General features: G+C 28.9%; 6 protein-coding genes across 15 annotated transcripts in view; 4 read left to right on the forward strand and 2 right to left on the reverse strand.

Moving 5' to 3' along the window:
* The window catches only part of LOC111417258 (kanadaptin), a 49871-nt gene extending 38051 nt beyond the window's left edge, over window positions 1-11820 (forward strand). For 8 of the 9 annotated variants that reach the window (XR_011640178.1, XR_011640177.1, XR_011640180.1 and 5 more), the window contains one exon: window positions 10896-11820. The gene's annotated coding sequence lies outside the window, so the exon portion shown is untranslated. Of the gene's footprint in view, window positions 1-8907; window positions 9688-10895 lie in introns of all 9 variants that reach the window. The other variant, XR_011640184.1, reaches the window with a different exon arrangement.
* On the forward strand, window positions 6549-8198 carry S2 (membrane-bound transcription factor site-2 protease). Its single transcript, XM_023049488.2, has 2 exons — window positions 6549-6724; window positions 6779-8198. Exons 1-2 carry the CDS (start codon window positions 6653-6655, stop codon window positions 8180-8182), a joined length of 1476 nt encoding a protein of 491 aa, XP_022905256.2. The 5' UTR covers window positions 6549-6652; the 3' UTR covers window positions 8183-8198.
* On the reverse strand, window positions 8088-9573 carry LOC139429615 (LYR motif-containing protein 2). Of its 2 annotated transcripts, none has more exons than XM_071195565.1 (3): window positions 9507-9573; window positions 8514-8775; window positions 8088-8436 (listed from the first exon to the last, which is right to left on the reverse strand). In XM_071195565.1, the coding sequence occupies exons 2-3, from the start codon at window positions 8544-8546 to the stop codon at window positions 8218-8220; spliced, it is 252 nt and encodes an 83-aa protein (XP_071051666.1). In that variant the 5' UTR covers window positions 8547-8775; window positions 9507-9573; the 3' UTR covers window positions 8088-8217. The 2 variants fall into 2 exon arrangements, with proteins under 2 accessions (XP_071051666.1, XP_071051667.1); XM_071195566.1 differs by lacking the exon at window positions 9507-9573 and adding an exon at window positions 8850-8935.
* Window positions 11821-12007: 187 nt separating the features above from the next.
* Window positions 12008-24568, forward strand: LOC111417262 (prefoldin subunit mgr). Its single transcript, XM_023049490.2, has 3 exons — window positions 12008-12357; window positions 23797-24194; window positions 24244-24568. The coding sequence occupies exons 1-3, from the start codon at window positions 12277-12279 to the stop codon at window positions 24326-24328; spliced, it is 564 nt and encodes a 187-aa protein (XP_022905258.1). The 5' UTR covers window positions 12008-12276; the 3' UTR covers window positions 24329-24568.
* Window positions 12547-18014, forward strand: LOC111417257 (Fancd2). The gene has a single exon (XM_023049481.2). It carries the CDS (start codon window positions 12611-12613, stop codon window positions 16433-16435), a length of 3825 nt encoding a protein of 1274 aa, XP_022905249.2. The 5' UTR covers window positions 12547-12610; the 3' UTR covers window positions 16436-18014.
* Window positions 24454-25535, reverse strand: LOC111417263 (c-Myc-binding protein). Its single transcript, XM_023049491.2, has 4 exons — window positions 25371-25535; window positions 25116-25288; window positions 24941-25062; window positions 24454-24889 (listed from the first exon to the last, which is right to left on the reverse strand). Exons 2-4 carry the CDS (start codon window positions 25137-25139, stop codon window positions 24643-24645), a joined length of 393 nt encoding a protein of 130 aa, XP_022905259.2. The 5' UTR covers window positions 25140-25288; window positions 25371-25535; the 3' UTR covers window positions 24454-24642.
* Between the last annotated feature and the right edge of the window lie 109 nt (window positions 25536-25644).

Raw genomic sequence — 25644 nt, forward strand, 5'->3', positions numbered from 1 at the left:
ATTATAGGTGGAGTATTATAACTAAGACATTATATGGACACTTTTTTACAGAGAATTTGATGACGTAGTCAAAAAAAATTTTTCGGCTTTAGATTTTGAGATATCACAATTTTCGTTTTTTTAAATGGAAACAACCACTGATTATTCGCTTATTAAATTCGTTATTTTTTTCTGATTATATAAATATAAGGTTCGACAGGTCTATTTCTTATTGTTTTACAATAAAGCTAAAAATAAAGTTTTTTTTAGTGTCAAAGAAATTAATTTTACAGTTTCCTGTAAATTATAACTAAAAATTAAAAAAACATATTTCCGATATTTGAAACAAATACATTTGTTGAACTATTTAATTTATATTTGTTTTACACAAAAGTTGGAATAGATTGCATTATTTCACATTTTTTATTAATATTTAATATTATTATTATATGACTTAATAAATTATTGATAGATGGCGCTCATATATTTTGAAGAGAGATGGCATTAGCGTCTATACTAAAATAATTTAATTAAACTAACAATTTTATTATTAATAGTGGAAATGATGAGAGATAGCAATAACAATTATTACCAGTATCATTCTTTTAATTTAAAAAGTATAGATTCCAATTCGTGTTATATTTTTAACTTTGTCGCTAACTTCAACTTTTAAAAAGTGAAGTTTGTTCAGAATGACAGACGAAAACGTCATTTTAAGGCCAAAATTGAAAATATCGTAAAACCAACAAATGCAATTATCTTGGTTATTATTATAGGTGGAATATTATAACTAAGACATTATATGGACACTTTTTAACAGAGAATTTGATGACGTAGTCAAAAAAATTTTTTCGGCTTTAGATTTTCAGATATTATCACAATTTTCGTTTCTTTTAATGGAAACAACCACTGATTATTCGCTTATTAAATTCGTTATTTTTTTCTAATTATATAAATATAAGGTTCGACATCTATTTCTTATTGTTTTAGAATAAAGCTAAAAATAAACTTTTTTTTAGTGTCGTCAAAGAAATTAAATTCACAGTTTCCTGTAAATTATAACTAAAAATTAAAAAAACATTTCCGATATTTGAAACAAATACATTTTTTGAACTATTTAATTTACATTTGTTTTACAAAAAAGTTGGAATAGATTGCATTATTTCACATTTTTTATTAATATTTAATATTATTATTATATGACTTAATAAATTATTGATAGATGGCGCTCATATATTTTGAAGAGAGATGGCATTAGCGTCTATACTAAAATAATTTAATTAAACTAACAATTTTATTATTAATAGTGGGAATGATGAGAGACACCAATAACAATTATTACCAGTATCATTCTTTTAATTTAAAAAGTATAGATTCCAATTCGTGTTATATTTTTAACTTTGTCGCTAACTTCAACTTTTAAAAAGTGAAGTTTGTTCAGAATGACAGACGAAAACATCATTTTAAGGCCAAAATTGAAAATATCGTAAAACGAACAAATGCAATTATCTTGGTTATTATTAAAGGTGGAGTATTATAACTAAGACAATATATGGACACTTTTTTATAGAGAATTTGATGACGTAGTCAAAAAAATTTTTTCAGCTTTAGATTTTGAGATATTATCACAATTTTCCTTTTTTAAATGGAAACAATCACTGATTATTCGCTTATTAAATTCGTTATTTTTTTCTGATTATATAAATATAAGGTTCGACAGGTCTATTTCTTATTGTTTTAGAATAAAGCTAAAAATAAACTTTTTTTTAGTGTCAAAGAAATTAATTTTACAGATTCCTGTAAATTATAACTAAAAATTAAAAAAACATTTCCGATATTTGAAACAAATACATTTTTTGAACTATTTAATTTATATTTGTTTTACACAAAAGTTGGAATAGATTGCATTATTTCACATTTTTTATTAATATTTAATATTATTATTATATGACTTAATAAATTATTGATAGATGGCGCTCATATATTTTGAAGAGAGATGGCATTAGCGTCTATACTAAAATAATTTAATTAAACTAACAATTTTATTATTAATAGTGGAAATGATGAGAGATAGCAATAACAATTATTACCAGTATCATTCTTTTAATTTAAAAAGTATAGATTCCAATTCGTGTTATATTTTTAACTTTGACGCTAACTTCAACTTTTAAAAAGTGAAGTTTGTTCAGAATGACAGACGAAAACGTCATTTTAAGGCCAAAATTGAAAATATCGTAAAACCAACAAATGCAATTATCTTGGTTATTATTATAGGTGGAGTATTATAACTAAGACATTATATGGACACTTTTTAACAGAGAATTTGATGACGTAGTCAAAAAAATTTTTTCGGCTTTACATTTTGAGATATTATCACAATTTTCGTTTTTTTAAATGGAAACAACCACTGATTATTCGCTTATTAAATTCGTTATTTTTTTCTGATTATATAAATATAAGGTTCGACAGGTCTATTTCTTATTGTTTTAGAATAAAGCTAAGAATAAACTTTTTTTTAGTGTCAAAGAAATTAATTTTACAGATTCCTGTAAATTATAACTAAAAATTAAAAAAACATTTCCGATATTTGAAACAAATACATTTTTTGAACTATTTAATTTACATTTGTTTTACAAAAAAGTTGGAATAGATTGCATTATTTCACATTTTTTATTAATATTTAATATTATTATTATATGACTTAATAAATTATTGATAGATGGCGCTCATATATTTTGAAGAGAGATGGCATTAGCGTCTATACTAAAATAATTTAATTAAACTAACAATTTTATTATTAATAGTGGAAATGATGAGAGATAGCAATAACAATTATTACCAGTATCATTCTTTTAATTTAAAAAGTATAGATTCCAATTCGTGTTATATTTTTAACTTTGTCGCTAACTTCAACTTTTAAAAAGTGAAGTTTGTTCAGAATGACAGATGAAAACGTCATTTTAAGGCCAAAATTGAAAATATCGTAAAACCAACAAATGCAATTATCTTGGTTATTATTATAGGTGGAGTATTATAACTAACACATTATATAGACACTTTTTTACAGAGAATTTGATGACGTAGTCAAAAAAATTTTTTCGGTTTTAGATTTTGAGATATCACAATTTTCGTTTTTTTTAAATGGAAACAACCACTGATTATTCGCTTATTAAATTCGTTATTTTTTTCTGATTATATAAATATAAGGTTCGACAGGTCTATTTCTTATTGTTTTAGAATAAAGCTAAAAATAAACTTTTTTTTAGTGTCAAAGAAATTAATTTTACAGTTTCCTGTAAATTATAACTAAAAATTAAAAAAACATATTTCCGATATTTGAAACAAATACATTTTTTGAACTATTTAATTTATATTTGTTTTACAAAAAAAGTTGGAATAGATTGCATTATTTCACATTTTTTATTAATATTTAATATTATTATTATATGACTTAATAAATTATTGATAGATGGCGCTCATATATTTTGAAGGGAGATGGCATTAGCGTCTATACTAAAATAATTTAATTAAACTAACAATTTTATTATTAATAGTGGGAATGATGAGAGACAGCAATAACAATTATTACCAGTATCATTCTTTTAATTTAAAAAGTATAGATTCCAATTCGTGTTATATTTTTAACTTTGTCGCTAACTTCAACTTTTAAAAAGTGAAGTTTGTTCAGAATGACAGATGAAAACGTCATTTTAAGGCCAAAATTGAAAATATCGTAAAACCAACAAATGCAATTATCTTGGTTATTATTATAGGTGGAGTATTATAACTAAGACATTATATGGACACTTTTTAACAGAGAATTTGATGACATAGTCAAAAAAAATTTTTCGGCTTTAGATTTTGAGATATCACAATTTTCGTTTTTTTAAATGGAAACAACCACTGATTATTCGCTTATTAAATTCGTTATTTTTTTCTGATTATATAAATATAAGGTTTGACAGGTCTATTTCTTATTGTTTTAGAATAAAGCTAAAAATAAACTTTTTTTTAGTGTCAAAGAAATTAATTTTACAGATTCCTGTAAATTATAACTAAAAATTAAAAAAACATATTTCCGATATTTGAAACAAATACATTTTTTGAACTATTTAATTTATATTTGTTTTACAAAAAAAGTTGGAATAGATTGCATTATTTCACATTTTTTATTAATATTTAATATTATTATTAAATGACTTAATAAATTATTGATAGATGGCGCTCATATATTTTGAAGAGAGATGGCATTAGCGTCTATACTAAAATAATTTAATTAAACTAACAATTTTATTATTAATAGTGGAAATGATGAGAGATAGCAATAACAATTATTACCAGTATCATTCTTTTAATTTAAAAATTATAGATTCCAATTCGTGTTATATTTTTAACTTTGTCGCTAACTTAAATTTTTAAAAAGTGAAGTTTGTTCAAAGTGACAGACGAAAACGTCATTTTAAGGCCAAAATTGAAAATATCGTAAAACCAACAAATGCAATTATCTTGGTTATTATTATAGGTGGAGTATTATAACTAAGACATTATATGGACACTTTTTTACAGAGAATTTCATGACGTAGTCAAAAAAATTTTTTCGGCTTTAGATTTTGAGATATCACAATTTTCGTTTTTTTAAATGGAAACAACCACTGATTATTCGCTTATTAAATTCGTTATTTTTTTCTGATTATATAAATATAAGGTTTGACAGGTCTATTTCTTATTGTTTTAGAATAAAGCTAAAAATAAACTTTTTTTTAGTGTCAAAGAAATTAATTTTACAGATTCCTGTAAATTATAACTAAAAATTAAAAAAACATATTTCCGATATTTGAAACAAATACATTTTTTGAACTATTTAATTTATATTTGTTTTACAAAAAAAGTTGGAATAGATTGCATTATTTCACATTTTTTATTAATATTTAATATTATTATTAAATGACTTAATAAATTATTGATAGATGGCGCTCATATATTTTGAATAGAGATGGCATTAGCGTCTATACTAAAATAATTTAATTAAACTAACAATTTTATTATTAATAGTGGAAATGATGAGAGATAGCAATAACAATTATTACCAGTATCATTCTTTTAATTTAAAAATTATAGATTCCAATTCGTGTTATATTTTTAACTTTGTCGCTAACTTAAATTTTTAAAAAGTGAAGTTTGTTCAAAGTGACAGACGAAAACGTCATTTTAAGGCCAAAATTGAAAATATCGTAAAACCAACAAATGCAATTATCTTGGTTATTATTATAGGTGGAGTATTATAACTAAGACATTATATGGACACTTTTTAACAGAGAATTTGATGACGTAGTCAAAAAAATTTTTTCGGCTTTAGATTTTGAGATATTATCACAATTTTCGTTTTTTTAAATGGAAACAACCACTGATTATTCGCTTATTAAATTCGTTATTTTTTTCTGATTATATAAATATAAGGTTCGACAGGTCTATTTCTTAATGTTTTAGAATAAAGCTAAAAATAAACTTTTTTTTAGTGTTAAAGAAATTAATTTTACAGTTTCCTGTAAATTATAACTAAAAATTAAAAAAACATATTTCCGATATTTGAAACAAATACATTTTTTGAACTATTTAATTTATATTTGTTTTACAAAAAAAGTTGGAATAGATTGCATTATTTCACATTTTTTATTAATATTTAATATTATTATTATATGACTTAATAAATTATTGATAGATGGCGCTCATATATTTTGAAGGGAGATGGCATTAGTGTCTATACTAAAATAATTTAATTAAACTAACAATTTTATTATTAATAGTGGAAATGATGAGAGATAGCAATAACAATTATTACCAGTATCATTCTTTTAATTTAAAAAGTATAGATTCCAATTCGTGTTATATTTTTAACTTTGTCGCTAACTTCAACTTTTAAAAAGTGAAGTTTGTTCAGAATGACAGATGAAAACGTCATTTTAAAGTGATTTTTTGCTGAGAGTATAATAATGTAATAATGGTAAGATTAAATAATTAGATTATAATTGACAGTATAGCTTTGTTTCAGCTAACGTTATAACTGGTTGGAAGCAATCTCACATGTCATATGATGCCGTGATATTCAAATGTGGCGACATTATTTGACAGGTGTAATTGCCATAGGTAATTGCATTTGAGGAATTCCCAACCAGTCCGAATGTTAATTATCTGGCTCCAAACAGTTATTTTGTGGTTTAAGCTTTTATATATTAAACCCAATCCAACCTGTATTCTAGTGATTCGGTTCTTAGCTGAATCTAAAACATCCCCAACAGATGGCGCCACATGCGTTCAATTTTTAGTACGAAATTTTTGTTTAGAGAGTTACTTTTCTACGAAGCTATATATACTTTTGCGCACTTTTTTTAATCATTAACGCCTTTTTTGAGTCATTTCCTATCGATTAAAAAAAAAATCATCGATTTTTAAGACAGACCGCTAATCTAGAATTATTCCATTTATTTATACTTTTATATTTATTTATACTTCAGTTTTTAGCGAAATTATTAAAAATCACAAAATCATTACAATATTTATTATTATTCGTTTTTGAATCGAACAATTATTCTAAATAAAGTACACTGATTTATCGACATTTATGACACAATAATAAAATGAAGTTGGTTACGTCAAAAATGGGGAAAACATCAAAATGATTCCAACGTTTTTCTTAGTTATTCTTTTTATTTATGGCCTTTTATACTTCTTCGATAAATTTTACAAGGTAAAAACAAGATGATTTTGCATAAACAATTTTAGTACCAATTTTCTTTTTTAGACATGTGCTCATTACCCTTACATCCAGTTTTTGAAAAACACCGGATTTGAAATCAAATTTTTACAAATTAAATGGGAAACGACCGCTTTTAATCGTTTATTATTAAGATGGGGTAGCTCTCATTCATCGTTTCTCTCCACATGGTTTTCAATAGGCTTAAATGTAACTTTAATTTTTTTACCAATTTCTTTCGTGTTACTTTTAGTTTCTTTATATCAAATGTTTTTTGTACAAAACGAAAATCCTTTAGAATCGAGTATTATTGTGCCTATAATACCAGGAGCTACCTTGGCAATATCAGATTTACCTTATTATGTTGTAAGTTTGGTGATATCGAGTGTTTTCCATGAATTTGGGCATGCTTTAACGGCTGTTAAAGAAGATGTTCATTTAATTAATGTTGGATTTACTTGTATATTTATCTTACCCATTGCTTATGTTGGTTTAAACACTGAAGATATATTAAAATTAACCCCGATTAAATCACTTAGGATTTATTGTGCTGGTGTTTGGCATAATATTTCGTTAAGTATATTTTTTTATTTAATCTTTTTGATGTTGCCGTATATCTTTTCACCATTTTATGAGGTTAATAACGGTGTAATTGTAACTGATTTATCTCCAAATTCCCCATTAATTGGCGAAAATAACGGTTTAAACGTAGGGAATCAAATTTTTAAAATAAATAATTGTAAAATCAACAATTTTCAAGATTGGATTAATTGTATTAACATGTATCGTAATTTAAATCTCGGTTTTTGTACTCCCAGTGAAGTTATTTCGAATCATGATGAAACTGTGTTTAAACATTCTAGTACAAATGATTTTGATTGTTGTAATGATCAACCGGGTGCTTTATGTTTTGAATACTTAGAAGCAACAAATGGAATATTGGAAATTCCCCCTCATACATGTCTACCAGTTCGAGTTGTTGTTAGCCATTCAAATAATTATTGTAATTCATCGAATGATTGTGTGATTATCGAGAACACGCATTGCCTTAAACCGATGTTAAAAGATCACAGTCGCGTTTTAGTTATAAAAAGAAAAAGTGAAGAAAAACCAATTGTCTATTTAGGTTTAGCCGAAGATTTACTTTTAACCGTTCGAGTTTCTGAGTATATTCCGAAATATGTTTATTTAAGTTTAAATTTTCCAAATTCAGTTGAAAAAATCTTTAAATACATTGTAGTGATTTCGTTGGGTTTAGGGATTGTTAACGTCCTCCCATCACTTTGGATGGATGGGCATTATATTTCAAACGCTTTAATTAAGATATTATTAGGGAATAGAATTAAAAACGAAAAAATTTATTTAGGTGTCACTTTATTAGTGCCTTTTTTTGGTACTTTACTATTTTCTAGTCTTGTTTTACACACATTATGGGTTTTTGTATTTAAATAAAAGCAATAAAATAAGATTTTTTTATTTTCTTTAACCTATTTGGCTAAAGCAAGACTTGACTCTAACTCTTTCAATGATCTTTCGCCGTAAGTAATCATCATTTTTATTGTTACTTCATCAGTATGATGAGAATTATTCTTAAAATCACTTCTAGCCCAATCCAACAATTCTTTTTGATGGGTTTTATCCGGCACTTCTTTTATTGTCCTCAAAATCCTTCGATATAACCTCAAAACTTGTTGTCGTAGCATAAACTTTATTATAAATCATTTATTATTACGTTATTCATCGAGGATTAATAATGAAATTAACCAAAATTGATTTGCTTTACCTGTTTTAAATTCATAATACGTTTTCCACTCATTTTAAGTAAAAAAATTTTTAATTTTAGGTTATGTTATGAGTTGGGTTGACACAATTTTTTTTACTGCCAGATAACTGTTGTTATACAAGATTTTTAATCGTGTTTTATCCCCATTTTAGTTGGTAAGCATTGATTTCTTCAATCCAACAATTATTTTTGATCTATTTTATCCGACACTTTTTTTTTATTGTCCTCAAAATCCTTCGATATAACCTCAAAACGTGTTGCCCTAGCATAAACCATTTATTATTACGTTATTCGTCAAGAATTAATAACGAAATTAACCAAAATTGATTTTTTTACCCGTTTTAAATTCGTATACGTTTTCCACTAATTTTAAGTTAAAAAAATTAAATTTTAGGTTATGTTATGATTTGGGTTGACACATTTTTTTTGACAGCTTTTATACAAGATTTTTAATCGTGCTTTGTCCCCATTTTGATTGTTAAGCATTGGTTTCTTCAATTCAACAATTCTTTTTGATGGGTTTTATCAGGCACTTCTTTTATTGTCCTCAAAATCTTTCAATATAACCTCAAAACGTGTTGCCGTAGCATAAACCATTTATTATTACGTTATTCGTCAAGAATTAATAATGAAATTAACCAAAATTGATTTGTTTTACCTGTTTTAAATTCATATACATTTTCCACTAATTTTAAGTTAAAAAAATTAAATTTTAGGTTATGTTATGATTTGGGTTGACACATTTTTTTTTGACAGCTGTTATACAAGATTTTTAATCCTGTTTTGTCCCCATTTTTATTGTTAAGCATTGATTTCTTCAATTCAATAATTCTTTTTGATGGGTTTTAACCGGCACTTCTTTTATTGTCCTCAAAATCCTTCGATATAACCTCAAAACTCGTTGCCTTAGCATAAACTTTATTATAAACCATTTATTATTACGTTATTCATCAACAATTAATAATTAAATTAACCAAAATTGATTTGTTTTACCTGTTTTATATTCATAATACGTTTTCGACTCATTTTAAGTAAAAAAAATTAAATTTTAGGTTATGTTAGGATTTGAGTTGACACATTTTTTTTTGACAGCTTTTATACAAGATTTTTAATCGTGCTTTGTCCCCATTTTGATTGTTAAGCATTGGTTTCTTCAATCCAACAATTCGTTTTGGTGAGTTTTATCCGGCACTTCTTTTATTGTCCTCAAAATCCTTCGATATAACCTCAAAACTTGTTGCCCTAGCATAAACTTTATTATAAACCATTTATTATTACGTTATTCGTCAAGAATTAATAATTAAATTAACCAAAATTGATTTGTTTTAAATTCATAATACGCTTTCGACTCATTTTAAGTAAAAAAAATTAAATTTTAGGTTAGGTTATGATTTGGGTTGACACATTTTTTTTTGACAGCTTTTATACAAGATTTTTAATCGTGCTTTGTCCCCATTTTGATTGTTAAGCATTGGTTTCTTCAATTCAACAATTCTTTTTGATGGGTTTTATCAGGCACTTCTTTTATTGTCCCCAAAATCCTTCAATATAACCTCAAAACTTGTTGCCTTAGCATAAACTTTATTATAAACCATTTATTATTACGTTATTCGTCAAGAATTAATAATTAAATTAACCAAAATTGATTTTTTTTACCCGTTTTAAATTTATAATACGTTTTCCACTCATTTTAAGTAAAAAAAATATAATTTTAGGTTATGTTATGATTTGGGTTGACACATTTTTTTTGACAGCTTTTATACCAGATTTTTAATCGTGTTTTGTCCCCATTTTTATTGTTAAGCATTGATTTCTTCAATTCAATAATTCTTTTTGATGGGTTTTATCCGGCACTTCTTTTATTGTCCTCAAAATCCTTCGATATAACCTCAAAACTTGTTACCCTAGCATAAACTTTATTATAAACCATTTATTATCACGTTATTCATCAAGAATTAATAATTAAATTAACCAAAATTAATTTTTTTACCCGTTTTAAATTCGTATACGTTTTCGACTCATTTTAAGTTAAAAAAATTAAATTTTAGGTTATGTTATGATTCGGGTTGACACATTTTTTTTGACAGCTTTCATACAAAATTTTTAATCCTGTTTTGTCCCCATTTTTATTGTTAAGCATTGATTTCTTCAATTCAATAATTCTTTTTGATAGGTTTTATCCGGCATTTCTTTTATTGTCCTCAAAATCCTTCGATATAACCTCAAAACTTGTTGTCGTAGCATAAACTTTATTATAAACCATTTATTATTACATTATTCATCAAGAATTAATAATCAAATTAACCAAAATTGATTTTTTTACCTGTTTTAAATTCATAATATGTTTTCCACTCATTTTAAGTTAAAAAATTTTAATTTTAGGTTATGTTACGATTTGGGTTGTCACAATTTTACAAAAAATGCTAAAATAAGGATTTTAACTTCTGGAAAATAGTAATCCACATAATCGGATACCTACATTCAAGCGTGGTGGAAGTTTGGTGATGATATTGGGACGTTTTTTAGCAGCAGGAGGCCGAAATCTTCACTTTATCGATGGAATACTGACTTTGAAGGGGTGTATAATTATTAAAAAAAAAAATTGAGCAATGTGCAACAAAAATTGGGTTGTTTACGAGATTTTATCTTTCAACAGGATAATGATTAGCTAGATGTTAGATTTTGGATCATGTACAACTGTCTAAAGCAACTCAAAAGCCATTACAAAGCCCAGATCTTAACCCTATTGTCAATATTCAACAAGAAACTGAAATATTACGATATTAGAAACGTAATTGACTCAAAAATAACGTAGAAGACAGTGGATTAAACAACCACTGCTGCCTTGGTTTCCTTCAATGTTAATTGTACAAGATTAACCAATTTCTGTGGGATATCCAGGAGTAACAGGTTCTGAAAGTTGTAATGTTAGTTCTAGTTTTACATTAGCACTATTACTAGAACTAACACTGGACCTAGACCTAGAAACATTCGGGTTTAGCCACACGTCTTTCAAAATGGCTAATCCTGAATGATTCTAGGTCTTGTGTTAGTTCTAGTGATGGTGAAACGGTAAAACTAGAATTAACACTAATACTAGAAAGCATCGGGTTTGCAATCATCTTGTTTTTACCTTGCAAAATTTATCGAAAAAGTATAAAAGCCCTTAAATAAAAAAAATAACCAAGAAAAACGTTTTTGACGTAACCAACTTCATTTTATTATTGTCATAAATGTCGATAAATCAGTACACTTTATTTAGAATAATTGTTTGATTTAAAAATTAATAATAAATATTGTAATCTTTTATGATTTTTAATAATTTGGCTAAAAACTGTAGTATAAATAAAAAAAAAATTTAAAAAAAGAAAAAATTAAAAACATTAAAACTTTATTTATAGATATACATAGTTATTGAACCGATGTTAGTTTGTGTTCGTGATACACAGATGGCAGGCTAATTTATGTATTAATTTACACGTGGAATACAAGAATGAACTAATCGTCAGATTATAAAGAAGTTATAAGTGCAAGAAATATGGTGTAAAGAGAACAAAAAACTGAAAAGATTATGTATTAATTTACACATAAATTGCCCTGCCATCTGGTTATCACGAACACAAACTAATATCTATAAACAAGGATTAAAATAGGATTTTTTTCTTGACAACTTAATAAAAATAAAATTACCCAAAGCAACCCATCCTACCGATTGACAAATTTGGTAAAGTTATTTTTATAGAGATATTTCAAGAAAAAGAACATGGAAAAAGAATCAAACAATACAACGGCGCAAATAGAAACCACCACAAAACCCAAAGTATGCCCGGAAGCTGAATTTGTGGTGAGTTAATTTCATTTCTATAATCTAACCTCACTTTTTCAATCAATTAATAATTAGCCCCGTCTTGTTACTATAATATAAATAATTTAAGTATAATAATATTGTAAATGATATTATTTTATTCATCAAATTATTCTTATTTATTATAAGAATAAAAACGTTTTATTTATAATTAATTTATTATCGACAGTTGGTATTCCTTACTGTCATTTATTTTCATATAAATGTTATTACAAAAAATTTCGTTATTAAAATGGATATATTAAGTAAATGTGGTGTTAAATTATCAGACGATGAAGAAACACCTCACGTTTTAACTCAAGAGCAATCATTGGTTATAAGAGACATCGAAAAGTGTTTAAATCAAGGAATAAAAGAAGATAACCTCAAAATTTTTCTCAACACTTTGAAGGAATTATTTGATGACCGCCAAAATTTTAAATTGGGTTTATTACCGACTATTTTAAGAAAAAACGATGTCGGTGATATCAATCAAGATAGTTTAATAAGGATGTTATTAACCATAGATGATTTACAATGCGATATTATTAAAAAACTTTTGGATGAGATAACCCGTTGCGCCCCCGAAAACACCAACGAAAGCGCTTTATTTCTACGATTGTGTTTAAGCGCTTTATCAAACTTACCTTACATTAAACAAAGCGTTAAAATAAAATTAATTAAAATCATTGATGTTTTAGATATTGCCACTTTTGAGAATCGATTAGAAATGTTAAATGCAATTCCGTATATAATTCCTGATTCACAATCAGATGTGGCAGGTAAAGAAATTTCAAAACTATTAAGAGAAGATTTTAGTTTGGCAGCTGCAATAATCGATTGTTTGAACGCTTTAAATTTATCTGTTGAGTCTAAAATGGAAATTGAAGACATTTTGATTGAGTTTTTAAACGATTCAAACGCGATTAAATTTTTCGCCGTTTTATACGAATTTTTGGTTAATAATACTCCGAAAGTTGGGTTATTTGGAGTTTTAGAAAAATGTAGAAATGCTTTAAGTGATGTTTTGTTGTTTGAAGAAGCTGGGGAATCCCATAAAGTAATTATTTTCATGAAAATTGGGTATTCGATGTTGATTAAGGACGTCCAAGACATGTATTTGATGTTTTATGGGAAAATCAAAGAATTTAAATCGATCGATATCTTATTTTTGATTTTGTTGCATTCGTTTAGTGATAACAAAAAGGTTGAGGTTATGTTTAAGAGGCTTGTTAAAGAGGATTCTTTGAGAATAAACCATTTGGAGGAGTTTTATGGGAAATATTTGGATAAATTCATCGTGGAGAATTATTTAAATTCGATTAAATCTTTGTGTTCTTGCTTAATTTGTGATAAAAAAACGGTGGATTTTTGTGGGGGCATGTTTAAATTGACTTTTGATAATGAAAATTTAAATTTTAATCAGCGCAGGGGGATTGTGGAGACTTTAATTATGTTAATGGGGGCTTATGGGGTCAAAAATGTTACTGAGACTTTGAAAATTTTGTTGATTTTGTCGGAAAATGTGAACAAAATGAAACAAAACGCGCATCAAATGATGTTATTGTTGGAATATTTCGATATTTATAGTGTTAATGACGCGAAAATCGTCTTTGATATACTTTTTTCGTTGGTTTGTGGCGATGAGAATTATTCTGGGATTAAAAATGAGTTGCATATTATAATTAGGAAGGAGTTGACTTCATTGAAGACTTCAATGAAGCAATTTGGGTTAATTGGGGCTGTGTTTATGATTAAGCACGTTTTGATTTTGATTAAAGATGAGGGTGAGATGGAGAATTTGTCGAGGGAATGTAAGGAATGTGTTAAATTGTTTAATTTGGCCCAAAATGCGTGCGAGGATTCCCCGAGTTTAACCGCGCTATTTTACGACCAATTAGCTGATGTTATTATATTGAATGAGTTAAATAAGAACTTTTTGAAGTGGTTAAATGAAAAAATAACCGCGGATTTCCAAAATAAGTATTTATCCGATTTTATTCCGAAATCGACGAATTCAAACGTCGATTTTATTGCGTCATTTTCTTTAAATGGGGTTGATGAGGTTGATTCAGAAATTTACGTCAATATTGCTGAATTAACGACGAATCAAAACAACGAAATCGAAATTTTAGCCCCTTTTTTCCGCCTGGTGCGGGTTTTACACTACATCGAAAACAACGGTGATTTAACACCGATTAACGCCGTGTTAGGATGCGGGGTAATTTTGCCCCAATTCGAAGACATCCTTTGTTACTCAATGGATGATTTAAAATTCGTCGCGGATTGCTTATTTCATTGCACCAGTTGGTTTCGGGAGGTAATCAGCGCTTTCGTTGCGCAAAAGGCGAAAAATATTCGAAGGAAAGTGTTGGAGCGTTTAAAGAATTTGATCGAAATCGAAAATGTGTTAAGCTCCGTTATGAAACAAATCCCGCATCACAAATTACCTGGGGGTTTAGAATCTGAGGGGGATCCCAAAAAGATAAAAAAACCAGCGAAAAGGCCCAAATTAGATACAACGACGTCGAGTGTAACAACGAATATTACGAAATCGAAGAAAAATGTTAATGTTGTTTATAATTTCCGCGAAATGGACGCGAGCGTTATGATCCTCCTAAAATATCCGCTTAAATTAGAAACGGGCGATCTCGAAGAATTATCCCAATTAACTCAAGAAACAACAATCGATTTGTATTCGTTTGATTTCCTCGTTAAAGATTTAGCCAAAAAATTAGAAACAATTTCAAAACACAACATCAAACCCCAAAACTCAATCACCTCATCAATAAAACCCATCGAAATAATAACCGACTGCATCAGATTATTACCAAAAATTCTTAACAAATTCAACGTAATCCATAACAGATTAACAATAACCTTAGAAGAAAACAATTTCATTTTCGACCACCAAAAACTCTTCACCCCCGAAATCAACGAGTTAAAATCAACGATTACATCGAATCTAAAATGTTTACACTTAATTTTTGATTGGAACGGATTTAAGAACCCAAAAAATCTGAAATTATTAAAAGAAGCGATAAATAACGTATTAATAAAAAAGGATTCGAAAAAATTGCAATCATTGAACCAATTAAGCCTCGATTTAACAAACGAATTAGTTAATTACTCAAATAATTCGTTAAATTTAACCTCCGCCGTTTATTTAATTAAAATCGTCGATAATTTGCATCAAATAACATCAAATTGTGAAATCAACAAAAAAATAATCTCGATGAGTCTAAATTTATTATCGAGACCTTGGTACGATTCAAAATTAAGCTTGGAAATTGGAAAAGAGCACTATTTACAATTAGATTATTTGATTAATAATTATTTAAGAGGGGCGAACGTAAAAACTTTGGGGGGGTTAATTTCAACGCTACAAGAACAAGTTAATTCGTTAAAATCGAAGGAAGATAATTTAGAAATGTTGAAAGCGGTGACTAAGTCGAGTTTTCACGTTTTATACCGACGATTTTGTACGAGTTTATTAGAAAAAATTAAAATTGAAATTGTTTCATTAACAAACAACGAACATTTAATGTTATGGAAAACCACCGCTTTAAGTCTTCAAGGTTTAATGGCAATCGTAAAAGTACAAGAATCCCACTCGAATTTAATCCACTTCTTGAAGCAATCAATCGGAGTCTTTAAAATATTTTTATCACAAGGAATACCCATCATGGAAATACTTCTAAGAAATAAAACCGATCAAGTTATCGAAATTTTAAAAACTTTACAACTAACGGTACGGTTTTTGCATCATTTGTGTTGCCACTCGAAAATAACTAAAGATATCTCCTTAATTGCTCACGTTCCTCGATGTCGATTAACTTTGGAGACTTTTGTGTTTCGCGTAAAAGCCATGTTGGTTGCGAACGATTGTTCCGCGGCGTTTTGGATGGGGAATTTAAAAAACCGGGATTTACACGGTGAAGAAATTTTGTCACAAAACTCAATTAGTACGGATCAAAATGTTAATGATGAAGATGAAGAATTACCACCCGATGAAGATGATTCTGATGTTGATGGAAGTGAGGTTGAAGAAAGAAGTGCAAGCGAAATCTTCGATTAGGTTGTTACATTAATTAAGATTCATTAAAAACAAATTAATTTAAGTTTAATAAAAGTTTTTTAAAAATTAATTTTAACTCAATGAGGTTATGTCAAATTTTTGTTACCAACGTCAAAAAAAAATTTTTTTTTCTTAACCTTAAAAAAATTTGAAATTCAAAGAATCATGTGGCTTAAAAATCGGTGATTTTTTTTTGAATCGATGTGAAATGACCAAAAAAAATACATTAGAAATAAAAATAAAGTGTAGAATTATCGAAAAATCGCATTAAAATTTCGATGTGACGTCACAAGCAATTTCCTGTTAAACCGGCCACCACCCTAACCTATAAATTGTTTATTTTATGACCATTTATGACTACCTGTCGTTAGATAGACTGTATGTGAATAGATTAATACTAGAACTAATACTAGACTGAAAACTAGAAACATTCGGATTTAGTCGCACGTCTCTCAAGACTAGAACTAACACTAAACTAGTTTTATTGCAATAAAAATATGCAACATAGAGATATTTTATGCTAACTAGCGCTACTTACCACTATCACTAGTAGGTCAGGTAAGTCCTTTTAATCACTTTAAACTTCCTTAAACTTTCTTTAATTCATTTCTCACTTTCCTAGATATAAAAATGTTAAAAAAAAATTTAATTTGAGCGCCATCTATCGGTCATATTTTGAATCAAATTTTGATGTTATAACCTCTTTATTTATTTTTAATGTAATTTCTCTAACCTTTATGTAAAACTTCAGCATATGTAAATAGATTTCCCTCTTTTATCATGAATCGGAAGTCGGTCATATTTTGAATCTAATTTTAATGAAATTTAATAATTTTTTACTTTGACAGTTCCAACTTTGACGTTAAAAAGTGGATAAAATTCAAGAATCATCGTGTGGCTTAAAAATCGACGATTTTTCTTTTAATCGTTGTGAAATGACCCAAAAAATACGTCAAAAATAAAAGGAAAGTGTTCAAAATTGTAGAACATACCAAAAAATCATATTAAAGTTTCGATGTGACGTCATAAAAATGTTAACCATGCATTTTCCTATTAAACCGGCCAACACCTAACCTATAAATTGTTTATTTTATAACTACCTTTCGTTAGATAAACTCTGTGTTAATACTAGAACTAACATTAGACCTAGAACTAGAATCATTCGGATTTAGCCGCACGTCTTTCAAGACGGCTAAACCCGAATGATTCTAGTTCTTGGTCTTGTGTTAATTCTAGTGATAGAGCTGGTATAAAATCAAGAGACGTACGGTTAAACCCAAATGTTTCTAGTTCTGGGTCTAATGTTAGGTTTAGTGACAGTGCAAGTGTAAAACTAGAACTAACACTATACCTAGAACTAGAATCATTCGGGTTTAGCCGTCTTGAGAGACGTGCGACTAAACCCGAATGTTTCTAGTTCCACCACTTAAGTGGTGGTCCCGGTCCTCTAAAGGTTAACACGTTGACTACCACGACAATTTTCAGGATTCCGGTCCAAAAAGACAAATTAATTTTATAATATTATGTTATACTGTCATAAACTCTAAATTATGGTTAATATAAATAATCAAAAAGCGTAGGGAATTTTTTTTTTTAGAAAATAACGATCATACGAATTATCTCGTAGTTGGCTTCTGTTACAAAAAACTCTTCGCAGAAGCCAACTACGAGTTAATTCGTACATACCAAACACGTTTCGACTTGTCGCTTGATGCGTCTAACTTCGTCAGTAGAAAATCAGATATAGTGGAGTGCATTACGTTTTTACGTCTTTCTTGAGTGTGTATCTTTATAATTTTTATTTATAATTAATATTATTAGTTAATTATAAATATCTCAATATGGATAAGAAACGACGACGGACTGAAAAACAAGTTGATTTTTACGACAATCCCAGCGATTCACAATTGGACGAGGGTAGTAACGACAGTAGCGATTCCGAATTTTCTGAAAATTCAATGGACAGTGATTATGAAGTAGTCTCCGAAACTGAAGATAATAATGATGTGTCCGAAGCAAGCACATCAAGTACGGGTGACAATTTGTGGACAGAAATTCCACAAAACCTTGAATTATTTGTTTTCCAAGAAAACGTTGGTTTTAAATTGGATACGACAAATCTTAGACTTATTTTTTTCGGAGGAGTTTCTTGCATTATTGGTTGAGCAAACTAATTTATACGCTAAGCAAGAAATTGCAAATCTTAAAAAGATAAAAAAATCTATAAAAATAGAAAACTTTTTGTGAGAAATAATTAAAATTAAAATTTATTATTAAAGAGTAGTTTAGTTATTAAAGATGAAACAATCGTTTCGAAACATGTCTACTCTTTAATAATAAATTTTAATTTTAATTATTTCTCACAAAAAGTTTTTACTTTTTCTATTTTTATATATTTTATTGAGAAATATGGAGAATTTCATCCCCCATAAAAAAATCTAACAGGGCGTCACAGTGGATAGATGTAACAGTGTCAGAAATGAAAGTTTTTATTGCACTTTTGTTACAAATGGGCCCTTGTACATTTCCTTCAATAGAGCATTATTGGAGTAGAAATAAACTATATAATGTAATGTTTTGGCGATCGCATATGAGTCGAAATAGATTTCTATTGCTACTGCGTTATTTTCACTTAGTTGATAACTCAGTACCATCTTCTGATAGATTATACAGGGTGATTCATAAGTAATGGGCCAAATTGTAAATGTACGTTCAGGAGGCCAAAATAATAATATTTTCATTAACAATAATGGGTCTTAGTCTGCTCCTTACTGAGATACAGGATGTTAAAGCGAAAAAAATAAAATAGATTTTTGTTAATAGATCAGCTACTTTTCTACATAATGACTCATAGTTGACTTATAGTTTTTGTAAGGGTAAACAATAATGTGTGAGAGGATTTGAGGACGTCCTAAGATTATCACTCCGCAGCAAGAAGATGAAATTTTGGTAAGAATTGCGCAAAATTCTGAAATAAGCACTCGTCGATTATCTGCAGCAACTGGAATAAGCCAACCATCCGTGACTAGAATTTTACACAAGGAAAATTTATATCCCTATCATTTATACCTGTGCAAAATTTACTTCCAACAGATTATCGAATCAGAGTTCAATTTTGTCAGTGGCTAAAAGGAAAATTGAATAATAATCCAACATTCCTAAATAACATTCTTTTCACGGATGAAGCAACCTTTACCAGACGCGGAGTTTTTAATTGGCGAAATAGTCATGCCTGGGAAACCGAAAACCCTCGTTTAAAAAAAGATAGACATTTCCAGCACGAGTTTAAAATAAATGTGTGGTGCAGTTGAATTACCTCCTAATTTAAATGGAGAGTCATATTTAATTTTTTTAAATAATGACTTAGTCGACCTCTTGGGAGATCTTCCATTACAACTAAGAAGAAATATGTGGTTCATGCAAGACGGTGCTCCTCCACATTTTTCACGTGCTGTGCGCGAACATCTGAATGAAACATTCCCTCACCGTTGGATTGGACGTGGTAGTGAATTTCAGTGGCCACCATGTGTGGGGTTACATGAAATCAATGGTCTATGCTGAACCTACTATAAATACACGAGACGAGTTATGGAATAGAATTCAAGATGCAGCCAATTCAATACGAAATAATCCTGCTACATTTTTTAAAGTCAGACAATCCTTAACCAAACGGTTAAATGCGTGTATAAATGCTGGTGGTGGTCATGTTGAAAACCTTTTGCAGTAGCTCATAATTAAGCTTAAATTTAATTTAACTTCGCACAACATTAACATGTAGGTTTTGATAACAGTTGTCGTAAGTGGTCTTAGTTCAAGTCTGTTCTAATGTTGTATTTCGTTTTATTAACTGGCGTACAATAAATTGTTTTATTACGTAATTTTTTTATGGTTTCAGTTTAATATTGTTATCAATTATCAATTACGGTTAGGTAAATGTCAACATTCCATGCCATGCTTGTGTCTTAACAGATTAATGCTACGTCGACCACCGTGAAATGTAGTGTAGTGAATTAGTAAAATTCAAATATCTCGAAAATCGTTAATATTTTCAAGATCAAAGAAGTATAGCTTTTTTCTACAGAAATGATATGAGCGATAAAAAATTTGTAGCTGATTTCATCTAATTCATATGGCGCATGTGGCGACATCTACGAGTTAACTCAAATCCTCTCACACATTATTGTTTACCCTTACAAAAACTATAAGTCAACTATGAGTCATTATGTAGAAAAGTAGCTGATCTATTAACAAAAATCTATTTTATTTTTTTCGCTTTAACATCCTGTATCTCAGTAAGGAGCAGACTAAGACCCATTATTGTTAATGAAAATATTATTATTTTGGCCTCCTGAACGTACATTTACAATTTGGCCTATTACTTATGAATCGCCCTGTATAAGGTAAGACCTATACTAAATCATTTCAATGATATTATGAGCCAAAACTACGTGCCAAATAAAAATATTTGTATTGATGAATCAATGCTGCTATGGTGTGGAAGATTATATTTTCGCCAATACATAAAAAATAAAAAACATAAATATGGTATCAAACTGTATGAATTATGCGAGTCCGATGGTATTCAAGGTTTATAGAACATAAGGTTACCTCATTCCCTATGCCTCTGTAGTATCGATTATTACCCCGCAGATTGACCTCACTGGTTCGATACAGTCAAAATAAAAGATAGCCTATACGTGCCTATACTGTGGTACAGTCTATATAAAATATTTAAACCTCGCATCGTATTGTGTTGTTCATAGAACCAGCTACGTCACTGACTCACCTTGCCTCTCAGAGGAGGAGAATCGGTATTGGGTAACCTTATGTTCTATAGACCTTGGATGGTATTGTCATGAAAATAAGAATTTATAGCGGAAAATCTGAGAAAACTGACAATAATTTAGGTCACACAACTGATATAGTCTTACATTTAGCTGAAGATTATCTCGATAAGGGATATACACTACACATGGACAATTTATAATTCTGTTACATTTACAAAATTACTGACAACCCGAAAAACTTTTGTATGTGGAACTTTACGAAAGAACCGAAAGGAGAATCCCCAAGATGTGATAAATCGAAAGCTGAAAAAAGGGGAAGTTACATGACAGCGAAACGGTCCCGTTACTGTATGTAAATGGAAAGACAAACGAGAAGTCTTGACTATTTCAAACATGCATGTTGTTGAAATGGTGGAGGTATCCAATCGCAATGGTAAACTTTCGACGAAACCAAATATAATTCGAGATTATAATAAAGGAATGTCTGGTATTGATCGATCAGATCAAATGCTGGCTTACTACACATACCTAAGAAAAACTATTAGGTGGCCTAAAAAGGTTGCTTTACACATTATAGAAATATATATACACAATGCGCATAAAATATTTCAAAAAATAACTGCATCTAAAATAAAACTAATAAAATTTAGGGAAGAATTTGTCATTGTGTTGATGGGAGAACAGTTTCAACCAGTTGCGGAGAAAATAAGATTGCAAAATCTTCATTATTTGGAGTGTATTCCACCCAGCGAGAAAAAACAGCGGCCCACAAAGCCATGTCGAATTTGTACTCAGGCTAAACAACGCCGAGAAACGCGTTATTTCTGCCCAGTTTGTGCAGAGAAACCAGCTCTTTGTGTGGAAGATTGTTTCAAAAAGTATCATAAACAATAAACGTATTATTTTGTATAAAGACAATAATGATTTTGCATAAATCAGATAGTACTATATTTTCTGTTCATTTATTAATAAATTTTCTGTTCATGGAAACATTTGTTTTTTTAAAATATAATGCTAACTGTACGGTTATGGAAAATAAACAAACTACGAGATAACTCGTACTTGGCGTCCTAGGCCAGAACGTACACTACGAGTTATCTCGTAGTGGGCAGTCAACGTGTTAAGAAACACACGGTATTGAAAATTGTTTCGGACGGCGTGTCTCTCTATGTAGGCACACTACAATGCTATTCTTACGAGAAATGGTTGTATGCTGTCTATGGGGAAGGATTGATAATCTGCAGACTGGGTACAGCGAGACTAAATCAATTTATTTATATTATATCAATTTATTAATCATCTTGTACGTTTATTTTCTTCCAATGTGTGGTGATCTTAGGTCCATTACTACCATGTTTTAGTTAAATTTATCTTATAGATAAACCCATCTACTAGCCAATCAGAGCGCGTGAAGTAGCCGTATCCATAGTAATAATCTCATAGATAGCTTAACCAGAAGATGGTAGTAACGAGCCTTACTTGTATTTATTTCATTTTAGCCAGTAAGATGGAACAACTCTAAATTTTGATTGCATGATCTCTATACAATATATATGTATTTGTTATAGCAGATCCATAGATGTGTTATACCATTTTGTGCCGCGTTTTAGGCAGTGGGAATACGATTTCATTTGATCTGAAAGATAAGCCTTTATTCGTTCTAGTCCAATACCAAACTAGGCTTTACAAGTGTTCCTTTGCGATGTTGTTTCATTGTAGTGTCATCACTATACTTGGTAGTTAGCATACATCTCTTTGGTCCTTCCATTTTATCATTACTACATTTTTCAATTTATGTTTTACAACTTGTGTACAATTCCGTTTTCTGTTGCTTCTTATTATAGTAGTACTTACAAGATGCGTTTTTCGTTTTATAAGTTCTTGGGCAAGATGAACATTCGTATAGAAATTATCAGTGAATAAAGTTGGGTTGGTTCATTGGAAAGAGGACACGTATATTAATACTTTGGGAAATTTTCCGATGCTGTAATGAGATTTTAGTAACATTTTATGGAACCAGTTCAAGTTGGTGACATTGGGTCATTAATTTTTCTAGTTGTCAATGTGACAATTTTTGTCTATGGATGTTTAAACACGTTCTTAGCATCGAATACAAGGTCCACAATGATTTCTCTTACTTTGGGAAGTGTACATGAAACATTTTTTCAGGTGAATACATTTTGTGTTTTGACAGTTTCTAATTGTCAATTCAAATTTCTATTTTCAAGTGTTACTGTGTTACCAACCGCTATTTCATACCTATTTCCCTACGTTGTCTAAATTTATTTTATTTTTGTTAAAAAAAAAAGGATACAAACTCGAATTACAAAAAATAGCATAAAAAACACGTTTCTTTTTTTCCGGGGGGTCATCCTTTTTTTTTATATACCATGTTAAAAATTAATCTTAATTCAATGAGGTTATGTAAAATTTTTGTTACCAACGTACAAAAAAAAATTTTTTTAACCTAAAAAAAATCTGTCATTTTTGAGATAAAAATATTTTAATATAATTAATTAATATTTTAATCTACTGATTAATTAAGATTAAATATATTTATTTACTTTGTTTAAGGATGATGTTGATGCTTACATGTCGAAAACAGAAAACAACAATAGTGTGGATGTTGTTTTACGAAGATTCGACGAACAACACGCTAAATACAAGTTTATGGAAGCTAATTTATTGATGAAACGAAAAAAATTAGAGGTGCAAATGCCAACGTTGAAAAAAACACTCGAAATTTTACAGAAATTAAAAGAACAAAAAGATGACTTTGAAACGGAATACTTAATGAGCGATTTGGTGTTTGTAAAAGCGGTGGTTCCTCCAACAAAAACCGTTTGTCTTTGGTTGGGGGCGAACGTAATGCTTGAATATAGCATCGAAGATGCGGAAGCTTTAGTTTCAAAAAATATCGAAACCGCCAAAACCCACATGGAACAAGTTGCTGAAGATTTGGATTATTTAAGGTAAATTTATTTATATTTCTAATAAACAAATTGTTATGGGATTTTTTAGGGATCAAACAACGGTTACGGAGGTGAATATGGCGAGAGTTTTTAATTGGGACATAAAACGTAGACAGTCGGGGGCGAAGAAATAAAACATGATTTTTTTGTACGATTTTGCCGTTTTTTTTTATTGAATAATCTTTCTTTTTCTTGTAAGGCACTCAATAAGTATTAAAAAAAAATCCTTTTACACTTTAAAAAGAAAGATAAAAATAAATAATAATAACATGCTTTAAACAAAGCCGTTTTATTTGTGTCAATAATAATAATAATAAGAAGAAATATTAACAAAAACAAAAAATATATGCTGATTAAAAAAAAATTAATAATAATACTCTTTTTTATTTTATTGGAAATGAAACATTATTCCTTTTTTCCTTTTTGTCAATAATAATGTGTCTTAGAATTATGCTGGGGGAGCATCATCTGCAGGGGCATCAGGTGGTGGTGCATCTGCTGGGGCATCAGGAGGGACATCTGCGGGTGCATCAGGAGGAGGGGGAGCGTCAGGATCTGGTGCTCCATTTCCACTTTTTAATGCATCATTCTCCTTTTGCAAAGCATCCAATTTATCAGTGGATTCTTGTAAGCGCTTCTTTATTGAATCAAGCGTTTCGCCACCCGTTTGTAGGGCAAGCTTATTCAATAAATACCTTTAAAAACGAAATCAATTAAATTTAAACCAAAATAAATCATTTATTTACATTAAAGCATCAGCTGGTTTATCCGGTTCTTCGTATAAACTAACCAAAGCCTTTGTGAGCGCATCCATAACACCCGTTTTTTCTAAATACCTCCTAAATTCTTCTCGTTTACTCTCCGACGGCTACAATTCAAACAAAATTTAACCCCAAGTTAAAAACTAACAAAATTAATTACCTTGTAAGTTTGGTTCGCTGCCATTCTTGTGTTAGAAAGATTTGTTTAGGATCTTAACAGTAACTTATCCTCTTCAAAGAGATAATTTAGAACGAAATTAGGGGGCGATTATTATAATTAAAGCTAATGGGTACACGCGATGAAATGATTTTTATCCGGAACGGTGACGTTTACTGAAAATTTTTATAACAAAACGGTTTTTTTGATATCCGCCTACTTTTATACATTTACAAATTTAAATTTAAAACTTCATACCTTATTACAAAGATGAACCGTTTAAACGAGACATCATTTCTTGTTTAAAGCGGAAAAAATAACGATGGTCTTAAATCTGCAAATCTCAGCAAAAAACCTAACCTCAATTCAATATTCAATTCAATTCCGGTTTTTTAGGTTCGATTGAATCACTTAATTTTGTTGAATATAATTTTGATTTAAATTAAATTGATTTAAATTCTTTTTTTTATATAATTTTTAAGAATTAAGATATAATTTAAATTAAATCTTAAATTATTAAGGATTCAATCGA

The sequence above is a fragment of the Onthophagus taurus genome, chromosome 3 (assembly GCF_036711975.1).
Source record: "Onthophagus taurus isolate NC chromosome 3, IU_Otau_3.0, whole genome shotgun sequence".
NCBI classification, from domain to species: domain Eukaryota; kingdom Metazoa; phylum Arthropoda; class Insecta; order Coleoptera; family Scarabaeidae; genus Onthophagus; species Onthophagus taurus.

Bases quoted from the DNA above. Each gene is read 5' to 3' on its own strand.
- LOC111417262 (XM_023049490.2), top strand. From the start codon at position 12,277: ATGGAAAAAGAATCAAACAATACAACGGCGCAAATAGAAACCACCACA. The intron at 12,358-23,796 runs GTGAGTTAATTT...ACTTTGTTTAAG, and splicing joins GCCCGGAAGCTGAATTTGTG to GATGATGTTGATGCTTACAT. The intron at 24,195-24,243 runs GTAAATTTATTT...GGGATTTTTTAG, and splicing joins GAAGATTTGGATTATTTAAG to GGATCAAACAACGGTTACGG.
- S2 (XM_023049488.2), top strand. From the start codon at position 6,653: ATGATTCCAACGTTTTTCTTAGTTATTCTTTTTATTTATGGCCTTTTA. The intron at 6,725-6,778 runs GTAAAAACAAGA...TTTCTTTTTTAG, and splicing joins TCTTCGATAAATTTTACAAG to ACATGTGCTCATTACCCTTA.
- LOC111417257 (XM_023049481.2), top strand. From the start codon at position 12,611: ATGGATATATTAAGTAAATGTGGTGTTAAATTATCAGACGATGAAGAA.
- LOC111417263 (XM_023049491.2), bottom strand. From the start codon at position 25,139: ATGGCAGCGAACCAAACTTACAAG. The intron at 25,063-25,115 runs GTAATTAATTTT...TTTGAATTGTAG, and splicing joins CAGCGAACCAAACTTACAAG to CCGTCGGAGAGTAAACGAGA. The intron at 24,890-24,940 runs GTAAATAAATGA...TCGTTTTTAAAG, and splicing joins AAACCAGCTGATGCTTTAAT to GTATTTATTGAATAAGCTTG.
- LOC139429615 (XM_071195565.1), bottom strand. From the start codon at position 8,546: ATGAGTGGAAAACGTATTATGAATTTAAAACAG. The intron at 8,437-8,513 runs GTAAAGCAAATC...TTTATAATAAAG, and splicing joins GTATTATGAATTTAAAACAG to TTTATGCTACGACAACAAGT.